At 45.3% G+C, this 13335-nt stretch overlaps 1 protein-coding gene across 1 annotated transcript in view; it reads right to left on the reverse strand.

Annotated features, from left to right (window-relative positions):
• Positions 1-3374: 3374 nt before the first annotated feature.
• MTHFS (5,10-methenyltetrahydrofolate synthetase (5-formyltetrahydrofolate cyclo-ligase)) overlaps positions 3375-13335 on the reverse strand; it is a 77607-nt gene continuing 67646 nt past the window's right edge. Inside the window, exon 3 of the mRNA XM_006870901.1 lies at positions 3375-3607. Coding sequence (XP_006870963.1) covers positions 3375-3607 — 233 coding nt within the window. The remainder of the gene's footprint in view (positions 3608-13335) is intronic.

Here is a 13335-nt window from a genome sequence, read left to right on the forward strand (position 1 = left end):
GGATTGGCCAGGTGGCAGCATTGATGGACTCAAGTGTGGCAGTGGTAGTGGAGTGGGCCCAGGATCGGACATGTGCATGAGGTCGCTATGAGTCATTTCCAACTCGATGGCACCTGACAACAACAACAACAAGGACCAAGAACTGAGCTTTTGCATCGTCACCTGTGCCTAGACATATTTATCAATCTCTTAGTAGGTCTTTGTCATTAAACAGGGATTGTTCTTTATTGATATGTTAGATGGACTTTATATACTTTGTTGTTTTTAAGTGCTGTCAAATCAGTTCCGACTGTACAGGGTTTTCAAGGCTGTAAGTCTTCGTGAGAGCAGAACGCTGCTTCTTTCTCCTGCAGAGTGGCTCAAACCACCAACCTATGGCTGGCAATCCAGGGCTTACCATTCAGCGCCATCGCAATCCTTTATGTACTTTACTTTCTAGTTAAATTAGTTTTATAGGCTAGACAGCAAACATAAAAAACCTATACTGGGGTTCTGATATATTTCAAATTACCTAATATTAAGAATTGGTCAAATTATTTCATCAGGAATTGTTTCTGTTCAGATCTACTTCCCTTCTACCTGACTTGTCCCCTGAGACCTGCTATGCTTGCTTCATGTGAGTATACACCAGAGTGGTCACCTCCTGGGTCCACAGGTTTTGTCTTCAGACTCTGCTACTCCCTGATCACTTACAGCATCCTTCCAATGTCCTCTGAAGGCGCCCAGGGATCATAGTGGTTAAGCACTGAGCTGCTAACTGAAGTTAGCAGTTCAAATACTACCTACTACACTATGTGAGAAAGATGTGACCGTGTTCTAAGGATTTGAAACCCTTTGGAGCAGTTCTATTCTGTTCTGTAGGCTCACTATGAGTTGGGCGTGGCTTGATGGCAATAGTTTAATGTCCTCTATACCAGGTTCGGAAACCCTATACAGGGTCGCTATGAGTCAGAACTGACTCCATGGCACATTACAAGAACAACATACCACATTAGCGTAGTGGTTACAAGTTGGGCTGCTATCCTCAAGGTCAGCAGTTCAACACTACCAGCTGTTCCATGGGAGAAAGGTGAGGCTTTCTGCTCTTGGAAAGATTCACAGCCTTGGAAACCCTATGCAGGGTTGTTATGAGTGGGAACTGACTCCACAGCACATAACCACCACCACCACACCAGGGTAATGCACTGGACTGCAAGGTTGGTTTGAATTGCAAGGTCAGCAGTTCCAGCTCACCAGCTGCTCCTCGGAAACCCTAAAAAGGGTTGCTGAGTTGGAACTGGTTCAACCAGCACTTAACCACAACCAACAATGAGCACTGGCCCTATATGGTGAGCAACTAAGCTGCAGGTGAGAGACTCTGTAACCCACCCCCACCCCCCACTCTCCCGGATCGCAGCACCACCCTGGGTTTTCTGCCCCATCAACCTTCCATCTGTCTGCACTTTTGGGACTGGGGGAGTTGTTTTCGAACGCTCCCCTTTGGTAGAATTGTTTATACTCTCAGTTCAAGACTGTGCACTAGCATATGTTTTAGCAGTAGTGCTAACGTTTCCAGATCTGCAGCAGCTCAGGAATTTCCTTTTCAATTATTTCAGGCCTGCAGCCATGCCCACTATTATATTAACATTGACTTTAACCTTATGAGAGAAGTAACTCTTAACAAGGGTTTTGACCAGCGCAGTAATGTAATTGATTAGCTTGTAGAACGTCTGTTTCCCTCCCATCTCTCATTGTACATACTATATTGCACAACTCCAATTAGAGCCCAACTGACTTTTGTAAAGTGTCTTTATTTTTTTAGACAAAACATTAAATCATCTGCTATTTAGCCAACAAGTAATGGACTTGTGTTTTAAATCAAATACTTCTGAATGTATTTAATTAGTTCATTAAGAGAACATTTAGTTGCCCACTCAGTATATGCCTAGGTGTCTATGCAGTATTATAAATATAAAGGCCATCCCTGCTCCTTGGCACTCATAGTTTGGTGAAGGGGACAGGCATGTCAACTAACAGCTGATACGTAGGGCAATACAGTGAGGGTGACAATTCTCAGGACAATTTTCCCCAGGAAAGCAAGAGGAGACATAACAGAAGAGATGACATTGTAGCTGAGTCTCAGAGGATACACAGGAGTTTTCTAGATGAACAAATGAGGAAAGGGCATTTCAAACAGAGAAAAAGGCCTGTTTGCAGAAGGCAGAAGCAGCCTGCAATACTCAGGGAGTTAGAGGCATACATTGTACGTGGTACATACGAGAATGCAGGAGTGGAGAGAGAAGAGGCTGGAATAAGATGGGGGGGGGGGACCTTAAAGAGTGTGGTGCACAGGGAAGGCACAAGATTCCAGTCAGCATTTATTTCATGATCAGTCGGCTAAGATCTGTGGTTTGAGAAATAAATTGGAGGGGGGCAAAGCTAACAACAAGAAACCCAAGCTCTTACCTAGATCCACTTAGAAATGCTGAGCCTGAACCAAAGGAGGGGCAGGCCAATAGGAGCAGGGACCAGACGTAAGAGGCATTTCAGAGGCAAATCCACAGGAGCTGGTGACAGGTTGCACATGGGGCGTGAGTGAGACAGCAGTATCTAGAAGACCCTGGGTTTCTGGTTATAACCAAATCCTCTCCCAACAAAATCACTTCTCCCTGGCTGTGACACCATCTGCCAATGTCCAACCCACAGCACATTCCATTTTCAAAAGAGAAGTCACAAATAAACGGAAGCAATTTCTACCTTAGAGGATATCAGACCATAAACTCCCCAGAATGACAGTTGGTAACCAGTCTATTTTATTAAAATATTTAAATCTAAAAGGTTGCAGTCCATTAACCATCAAAAGTTATAAAGTGTCAAATTTAAAATTTCAGCGTGAATCAATGAAGTCAGCGTGAAGTGATTTCTTTTTTTTGGCGGGACTTCTCTACCCAAAGCAGTCATTAACCAATCAATGAAGAATGGCTGAGTCTCAGTCGGCCTGCCAGACAGGGGCCAGGCCCACAACAAAGCATAATGAAGTTTCAGTGCCTGCTCCCGCCGCCTTAACTTCTGCTCACACTGCATCAGAGCACAGTTCCTCACAAGTATTTAACTACAACTGCAAAGCGGAAAGCTCATCACGTTAACATCCGGAAGTTGAGTTGAAAATCACCTGGCGATACTGTCCCTTTTAATTAATACCATTTACACGTCTGTTGATTTTTAAAGATGGTTTTATGTTAGATATTTTATTATTACACTTAAAAGAAAAGAAAACTCCATCCACATCCACATTAGTGTACAATGTCAACTGTTTTTTGGCAAGGGAAAATACATACATTCATTGTTTTTCTCTGGTACAAAAACACCGATGATGTGGCTGTCATCATCCAGACTTAAGATGCTGACGAGTCTTCATAAAGAACTTCATCTACCTTCATGTCATTTTCATCCACTGGGAACTGGAGGGAGATCTGTTCTTTGAAAGCCAAGGCCAGGGTGTAGGGCTTCACTTCCTGCTGCCGCAGACAGCGCTTCAGGTAGGCGTCATAGTAGCCCTTCCCCCTCCCCAAGCGGTTGCCATGTTTGTCAAACCCAAGACCTGGCATGAAGATGAGATCAAGTCCCCCTGCGAAAAAGAACACGTTTAAGAGAGTTAATGGGGTTGACATAAGTTGGCATCAACTCAACGACAACAGGTTTGGTTTTGTGTGTGCGTGTGTTTTCAATGCTTTCTGTAAGTAACTGACAACTTCATGGTCTGTTTTCAGCTTTTTAAAGTGACATTTATTCTTTCTCTAGGTGGTGTAAATGGTTAAAATGATCATTGGCTAACCTAAAGGTTGGAGGTTCAAATCCACCCCTGAGATACCTTGGAAAAAAGGCCTGGCCATCTACTCACAAGGTTATCAGCTACTGAAAATCCTATAGGAATATGGGCAAATGGAAACGGGAGCCCAGGGAAGAAGTCGGAAGAGTGGTGTTATACTGACGGAATTGCACTAATGTCAGGACACAAAATGTGTAATAGATTGCTGAATGGGGGATGAATTTTCTCTGTAAGCTTTCATCCAAACCACAATATTAAAAAACTCTACAGAGTCCTGGTGTGGCACTGTAGGATAAGCATTAGACTGCTAACCACAAGGTCAGCAGTTCAAACCCACCAGTCACTCCTTGGAGACCTATATAGGCACCAGCACTTCACAACAACAACAGCATGGAGCACAGTTCTACTGTGACACACATGGGGTCAATGATGAGTCGGATTCAACCATCAGCAACTAATATTCTTTCTGGATTTCTACAGTAATATATGATCACTGTAGACAATCAGAAACAGTAGTTGGACCAAGGAGAAAATAAAAATTACTCAGTAACTTAATAATTCCATCATCCATACTACCAGCAATTTTTTATTTTAATGTATTGTTGTTGTTAAGTGCCGTCAAGTCAGGTCCATCTCATAGTGACCCTGTACAGGGTTATCAAGGAGCAACTGGTGAGTTTGAACTGCCGACCTGTGGTTAGCAGTCCACTGCTTATCCTACAATGCTATAATGTACAAATATGCCAGCTTCCCAGGCTCCATTCACACCTAGTTAAAGAGAATTCTCAGAGGTAGGGATAAAAGCTTTTTGATTTTTAAAGTATCCAAGTAACTCTAAACCCCTGCCAAATTGGAGTTTGGGAAGTAACGTCCCAGAATAACGACAGATGGAGGACTGAGAAAAGGTCAGGGCAGGCTAGAAAGGGTAGAGCTGTTCTCCAAGGATGAACAGGAAGGGACTTAGCTGCTGAGAGTACCAAGCAGTTCATTCCCCTCCCACTGGGGGCAGGGCCAGGCTTTCAGGCTTCCCCAGATTTACATGAAAGCAGGCTTTGACCTACTCTGGGACATTTCAGATGTCCAAGATGAGGTTCCATTACCAGTCGTCTGGCTGGAACCCTCGCGGGCATCACTGGCCCCAGAACTGACTGACCACTCTCCAGGAAAGAGCAGGCTGCTGGAGCTCATGGTAGAAGGCCGAATCTGGGAGTCTATAAAAAACCCACCATAATGAAAGCTCCAGCACAGTTCCCATGAAGAGGGCAGTGAAGGTCACTAGGCAGAGATGCTCCACAATTGTCCTGAGGGCCAGGAAACCATCCTCTAGCCTCTGGCAGGAATCATGTACCAATACTAGCAGACGAGTCTCATTACATGTTCAACCTTCCTGTACTGATTACCCTTGACCTCCTAGAAGCTATCTTGTGACCTTCAGCTTAGTCACAGGCTAACCACTCACACAGCATCACTGGCAGAGTTGGGAGCCATAGATTCTCTGGAGTACGGTATTCAGGATGAAGCTGCACACAGTGCCAGCCAGGCTGGTCCCTGCTATCAGCAGCTGCTCTACCTGCTGAACTGTGAGGAGAACCCAGCTTCTGTCTGGCTCCCAGCACATCCCAGTCAAGCACTGCCTGCCAAAATCTGGTACAGCATGTCTCAGCTCACAGCCATGACCTTCTCATGCAAACCTACTTGTTGATTCCAATCCACACTTGCTAAGAGGCCTTGGTCACTGACATCTGATTGACTCACAGTCCCCACCCGGCTTAAGTGTCTCTCTCAGCACTGACATTAGTCTGTGTACTTGGACTCCGTGTCTTCTTCCTGTTGCTAGGACACCCTCAAGCTGGAAACTCCGCTTTGTCTTCTTGACCTAGAACACACTCACACGTGCTTTCTGCCTCTTTACAATGTGCTGCGGTGCTTTGTGAAGTTCTCTGGAGGGATGCAGAAGTACACAGTCCCTGTCCTTCAAGAGATGGCAGGTCAACAAACATATAACATATAACACATGCTCACAATGTGCAATATCCACTCCAACCCAACGCAGCAGTCTCTGTGCCAACAAGCTCTGGAGACTTCAGCAGGAGAAGGGCCATTCTGACCGGGTGGGGAGGGAAAGTCCATGGGGAACTTGGACTTGAGCCGGGTTTTTAAGGCTGTGTCCGAGTTGGGTCTGAGGACATTTCAGAAGCCAAGGTAGACAACTTTCGATTTGGCTGTGACAGAGCAGAGTCAGGTAGGACAGGCTCCGTGAAGGAGGGGCTGAAAACCTAGAGACACTGCTCTCATGGAACAACACCAGAGATCTGCATCTAGCATAAGGGTCAGAATCAATGGAACAGAACCAAGAATCCAGAAATTAACCCATCTACAAACAGCCAACTGTTTTATTATTATTATTTTTATTGTGACTTATGTGATCGTTTACATGGGAGAACATTAGTTTTACATTCATTCTATCGTATAACATCTCATTGCCATGGTTACAATCCCCTCCATGCTATCCTTCCCCCGTGCCCCCCAGGTCTTCAGCACACAGTTGCTCTCCCTCTCTGGATCTAAAGTCTCCAGCTGCTCCATCACTCCTCGTCATCATCTCTGGCTCCATTTCAGGCATCACTGCTTCTCTGGGTAGGGTCCCGCTCTCTGCTCTTCTCCCTTGATGGTCCTAGGGACCTCCGCTCCTAGACTGAAAAGTTAATCACTCCCCTCCTTGCTATAAAACATCTACCTTTACATTTCCAACCCTCACAATCAGTCCTGATAACAATTATTCTCCCATTAACTTCTCAATATCTATCTGTGCACCTCTAGGGTGGTAACTACAGGAGGAGCCTGAGTGAGTGGACACCGTCACCCACTGCTGGAGGCTTCTATGATGCACACACACTGCCTGTTTAGCGAGGCGACTGGCCAGTCAGCCACAGTTTTATTTTCGCTTCAAAGTGGTGGTTTTTGTCTCTGCTTTTATATTGCTTCTGCTTTTGGTCCTTTTGATCACACATTTGTCCTGGAGGTGGGAGCTTTTTCTCCCTACGTTACCCAAGAAGAATCAGCAATTGTAGCCATATAAGCAAGCTACATGCATACCCCATAATATTCTACCATTGAGACAAGAGCCAATAACAGCTGCTCAGCATTACATGTGAAAAGGAAAACCTATCTCCTGATCATATCCACTAGGAGACACCCCGTAAGCTTAATAACACAGAAACAAACATCCATTTAAGCATTAAAAAAACACATAACTATTGGAAATGACGAACAAAACAACAACAAAAGATATCAAAATGTGTCCAAAAACAGAAGAGACAAATGAGCTAAGACAAATGAGCTGGCTTTCCAGACAAAGGCTTTCCAGAAGAGGAAGAGCAGGTTTTGGATTTGCCTGAGAAGGAATTCAGAAGAATGATATGGAAATAACTTCAAATGGTTCCGAAAAGGGGTGGAGGAAAACAAGGAAGAAGTCAGGAAAATACTACAAGCGCAATCAAACAAGGAGCCAAGGGAAAGGTGAAGACCGTTGGGAGCAGCTCATTTGCTGGGGGAGACGGGTGAATGTGCAGAGAAACAGCAGATACAAGTCCGGGGTTAGCCATGTTGAGCATGGAGGTTTGGGAGACAAAGGCAAAGAGAGCAAAAGGAAAAGCCAGGGAAATACACAGGATTTCTACCAGAGTCAATATAAAAGGAGAAGGTAGAATGTTGCAGCTTTCACATTTAGAATGTTGGAAGAAGAGAATGAGGAAAGAAAACAGAAAGGTCCAAAGTACATTTATTTGTCAGATCCCTTAGGTTAGACATATCTCTCGCCCTCTGTTCTTGCCTTCCCGGGACTCTGATGATGGTTCTCACTGTAGTCTGCCTTGTATAACAGATGATAATACAGTGTAATATGCCCACCAGACAGCAAAGCTCCTTAAGGGCTATAATTTTTTCCAAGTCATCCTTTCATGCTTGAATTCTAATAGAATTCAAGGCAAAGGAATCCCTGAAAGGCTAGTATATTATCTGCAGAACGGACCAAGCCTAGCATGACAACCCTTCACTTTAATAGCTCTAAGGCATATGGGTTTGCGTCAAGGAGCAACATTATGGGATAAGAAAATAGTAAAAAGTATTACCGTGTAGAGCTGCTTGTTTAAAGTAAGCTCTACAACTATTATGTATGTTAAGAGAATGACTTTGGGGTTCTCATGTGGCAGAAGGCTCTGAAATACAGTGCTCTACACGGCCCAGAGGGCTCCTTGACATCCTATCTGGGATGCTAGTGTTGGACTCCCTCCACCCACAGGGCCACCTGGCTTCAGGTTCTTAGAACACCCTTCCCAATCTGCTCCTGCTTCTGCTATTTGATGAATCCAAGCATTCTCCTAAAACAAATAAAATACTCCTTGCTAGATGTCACCTGTTTGTTGCCACCCCTGTGCCCTACCACCATCACCACATGCACACCCACACACACTGGATTTCATAGTACTGTGCAGGAGGCTTTCCCCCACCAAAGGTGACGGGTCAATAGAGCTTGAAAGTCATGTGCAGGCTGGTCCTATCCTGAGCCAGTCCCTTCTGTCAGAGGTAGTCCCAGACCTGCACTAGCAAGCTTGCACTCGAGAAAGGTCAAAACTCCTAAGGGGAAACAGGAGTCAAACCTCCATCCCTGCACGTGTGTTTCACACACCTCCAGCACAATTCTATTTTCGAAATACCAAAGGCTCATTAATAGAGGACGCTGACATTAGCACAGGTGTAAAAGTCAACCTTAATCCCGTGGATACTTGCTTCACAGGCCGCTGCTAGCAGAGAATGTGATGGGCAGAGCCGAAAGCCCAGCTGCATCAGGATTGCAGCACGGTGTTCACAAAGCACTCTCTGGAAGTCACCAGATTTTTCTGCAGAGTCATGGTTTTCTGGTTGTTTTCTGCAGGCTCTGTTTGCTGTATAATGGGATTGTGCACTTCACTGCAAGCCCGCCCTTCCAAAGACTGTGTGTGACCACAAACATCTTATCTGGTGCCCTCGAGTCATTCAGGTGTGGTCACTGGGGTGTGGGCCATTTCTTAGCTGTGTGACCTGGGGGAAGCTACTATCCCTCTCTGTTTTTCAAGTTTTCTCATCTGTAAAAATGGAACTAAAACTAGTACCCACTTCACAGGACTGGTCACAAAAATGAAATTACATAACGCTTGGAAACTCCTTAGCACAGTGCCCATATATAATAATTACATCTATTAGGATAGCTTTTACACACACACGCACAAAATTAAGAAACGTTAGATACTGTTTCCTAAGATAACTGGTATGAAAAGGGGTGGAGTTTCTTCTGCACTTTAGGGGATCTTTCAACCAGAGCATTTACAACCTTACCTTACTCTTGTATGTTCTCTTAGCTCCAGGGTTCATCAGAACCAAAGAGACAAGATGAAAATCAGAGAGTGACCTCATAGAACAGAAGTTGGCAAACGTTTGCTGTAAAAGGCCGGACAGTGAATGTGGGCTTCACAGGCCCGGCATTTCCTGTCACAACTCCTCAGCTCCCGTCACGCGGCATGAAAGCAGACACAGATAACACATACATGAGCAAGCGTGGCTGGGTTCTAACAACACTTAATTTTAAAAACCAGATGGCCAGATTTGGTTCACAGGCTGCGGTTTGCTGAGCCCTGTCATAAAATATGAGGACAGAGGATTTGAAGAAGAGAGGAAGTGGCAGTGAGGACAAATACGGGAAGGGCAGAGCAGCACGGATTTGGTTTGATAACTAGGGAATCACTAAGTGTGAGCAATTTAAGAGGAGGCATGGGGACAAGCTGAGCTGTAGAATCTTCACTGAGGATTGTATGAAGGAGTGTATGAACTAGGTCGTGAGAGACGCCGCCACAGAAAAGCCTGTGCGTGCCTCTCTTTATCCCTGAGACTGACGTTCGGTACTAGGCACTGAGGATTCCATTCACCTTCAGAGAGCATCTCCTTGTGAGGTCCCCAACCAATACTTCTTAGGATGGCCTGTCCTCAAAGCCCTCAGCCTGAGTTTTTCCAAACAGAAGGTTTATGCTTACCCTCATACTGAAGACAGGGTTGAGGATAATGAGCAACAGAGCCCAGGGGTTGCACAAGCTTTCTAAGTCTCCTTTCAACATGTGCTGCTCTTACACTTCCATTTCTGTCTCCTTTCCAACTTACATGGTATAGCCATGTCCCCCACAATCTCCTTTAAGAACTGGAATCATACAAACTCAGCACCCCCTTCTCCAATTACCTCTCTGGATCAGCACCAGACTGTGAAACACAAGGTCGGCAATTCAAATCTACCAGCTGCTCCTCAGAAACCCTCTACAGATCCACTATGAGTTGGAACCAACTCAACAGCCCTTAACAACAACGGTTATCACCACCAGAGTGTTCTTTTCCAATTCTGAATGTGCAATTTCTCCTGCAAGTTCTCTCACTCCAATCTCTCCTAATCCAACACAGCCCTCAGCAGAACTCCCCCTTGCTCAAACCCTTTCAGTCAATCTCAACCTTTTAAAGATAACGTGCACATTCCTTAACTGGGCCTGCAGAGCCCGCTGCAATCTCAGCCTGATGACTCTTAACATCACCTCACACTCCACACTGACAGGGTACCCGAGTTAAACAGACTGCTGTCACCGTCCCACATCCCACTGCAGCGTCTCGTCTACAAGCTCCTTCGCCTGCTGTACTGTTCCTCGTGTCTGTTAGGTCCTCCTAGTCTTCTTATTACCTTGTCCAATCAGAACCTTACAAATCTCAGTGGATCCCACCCAGTCCTCCTTGCCTGTGCAGTCTGGAGTGGCCAGCTCTGCTCCTACGTGGGAGAAGGCTCCTGGGCCATTAGGGATGTTGTTATGAGGGCCGTTAAATAAAGAGATGCTTTTCCCTACCTCTAGGGATGGCGTCTGTGTCATTTCCCAGACAGATAAGGAGCTCAGTTTACTAAAGAAGGAAAGTAGACGGTGCACTGAGTGATCCCTTGACCATACTTCCCTTAGTTCTCTGCCTACATTCCAGGTGTTACCGGTTCAGACCATCTCATGAGACCCCTAACTCTTCAACAAAGTCTGACTTATACAAGAGGAAGAAAGCACAGAAGCCAACCTCTTTGAAAGTGCCTATAATACATCAGGTGCTATGCTACACCCTCTCTGGAGTCCCAGTATGGCACTGTAGGATCAGCACTGGATAGCAACCTGCAAGGTCGGCAGTTCAAACCCACCAACCGCTCCTCAGAAACCCTTTACAGGGACGCTATGAGTCAGAACCGACTTGGTGGCTACAATTAGACGAGGACAGCGACCCAGTGAAGCACAAGAGTATGGATTATTACCTCCTTTTCATGAATGAAGAGGGAGGTCAAATACCCCCCCCCCATGGTCATTCATGTTATCCCAGAGGATGCTGAGGACTTGCTGCCCTAAGTGGCTAACCACCCAACAATACGCCTCCTATTGCCAAAAGGTACGATGAGAGTCAGGCAAAGGGATAGAAAAAGCATGCCAAGGACAAACACCTTGGAGGCAGTGGGGTTAAGTGTGCAAGCGTGTAGACAGGCTGCCTAGGACTGGATCCCTGCACTGTAACTCCTCTAGGAAACGTCAGTCAACACTGCCTTCACCTCAACTCTAAAGTGGACAAGAGTGTTATGATGTAACGAGTCTCTAAGCTATTAATATCAAATGTCAACTTAACCAATTGCTGCATGCCTACACCTTAGGCCACGTCGGTGATTACAGGGACACCAGCACTTCCATCAAACACGCTTCTAAAACACGACGAAGCTGAAACTCTAAAATAAAACACAGGACGGATAAGTCATGATAGTTCCGGCGGAACTCTCAAAAATCAATATCGTATGCTTTGAACTCATTCTAGTAGCCTTCAAAAGAACAGACAGGGCCAAACCCCCTGTATCACTCTTCAGAGAAAAATAGTCCAGAATGGTCCAGCTCATAAACAAAACCATATACGTCACTGCAGTAATATACATATATATGGTGGTGGCGGTGTGCCGTGGAGTCGGTTCCGACTCATTAGCAACACTGTATAGGGTTTCCGAGGCTGAGTTTTTGAGTCATATATAAAAGTTGATTTTTAAAATACGTTTTTTCCTACAAATCTATAATGTATTCAGAAGTATTCAATTAATTCACCAAATGGAGACTGCTGTTTTTTTTCAGTGCATTGTTAATGACCCTCTACTCTTTCTGTCATATTTCATCATCATCTATTTCGGCCTTTTAGGAATCTCCATGTAGGCTCAAGCACACTGGAGTGAGACGCACACCTGGTACTGATAGAATTCTCACATGAGAAATCACTTCTGCACTATTGTTACAAAGTCTTTCTGTTAAGACCGTTACTAACATTGGCATCGAAACACAGGGGGTGGGGGGGGGGGGGAGAGTACCACAAGAGCCGTGGGGTACCGTTTCTGCTAGGATCCCTAGCTCTGACATTATGCAAATCAGTTCAGAGTACTTATAATATAAGACAGATTCTGTGCGCCTTATATTTAAAACCTACGTGCTTAGATGAACAAAGTAGGAAGTGACAGGAATTTAGAGTTCTGGGGGGCACCGTGAGTTCTGTCTGGGACTGGTAATCACAAGGTCTACAGTTCAAGCCCACCAACCACTCCCCAGGACAAAGATGAGGCTGTGTGCCCCTGGAAAGGTTTCCAGTCTCAGAAACCCAAAGGAGCAGTTCTGCTTTATCCTACAGAGACGGCATTGACTTGGTAGCAGTGGATGGGTTTAGGTAAAAGCTGAAAGCAAACAAATAAGACATCTGAGTAGTATTTGGTGAGTTATCAGTTATGTTGGTGAGATCTCACCATTCTCCTCCTGACCTCAGAGAAGACGTCTCACAGCAGGTGATGAGGAAGCTAATTACTAGTCTACCTATAAATATTGCTATACCTTTGCTGCGGTGCACAGTACATATCTGTAGGATATGTACTGGGCTGCGAACTGTAAGACTGGTGGTTCGAGACCACCTGCCGCTCCATGGGAGAAACACCAGAGCCTCAGAAACTCGCTCCATGGCATTTAGCAGCCCCACCGCTGCTGTAGGTTATCTTCAGAAGGTTACAGGAGAAACTGATAGCAGTGGTCACCTCTAAAGGAAGGAACTAGGCAGCAGGAGGACGTGTATGAGCAGTGTGCTTCCGTCTACCCCATGGTATGGTTTTAATATTCTGCCCTGTACTTACATACTCAAAACACTGCAAGGTCTAGCATTTCAAGGAAAAGAATCTTAGAGGCTGTAAGTATAGAACAGCTACCGAGCATGCAGGATTCTAGAGAGACTCCTGGGTTTGAATCCCATAATTACCACTTAGCAGCTCAGAAGGATTAAGCAAGTTACTTAGGATCTCCCACAATAGGTTTGGTTTTTACCTAGAAAGGTGGGTATAAATCTTTACTGCCATCTGCTGTCAACTAGAAATTTGCAGGCATGAGAAGTCCATGGGAGACTGCTCAGGGGTCAGGGATGGCTCT

This window comes from Chrysochloris asiatica, unplaced genomic scaffold, assembly GCF_000296735.1.
Source record: "Chrysochloris asiatica unplaced genomic scaffold, ChrAsi1.0 scaffold00156, whole genome shotgun sequence".
Lineage (NCBI taxonomy): Eukaryota > Metazoa > Chordata > Mammalia > Afrosoricida > Chrysochloridae > Chrysochloris > Chrysochloris asiatica.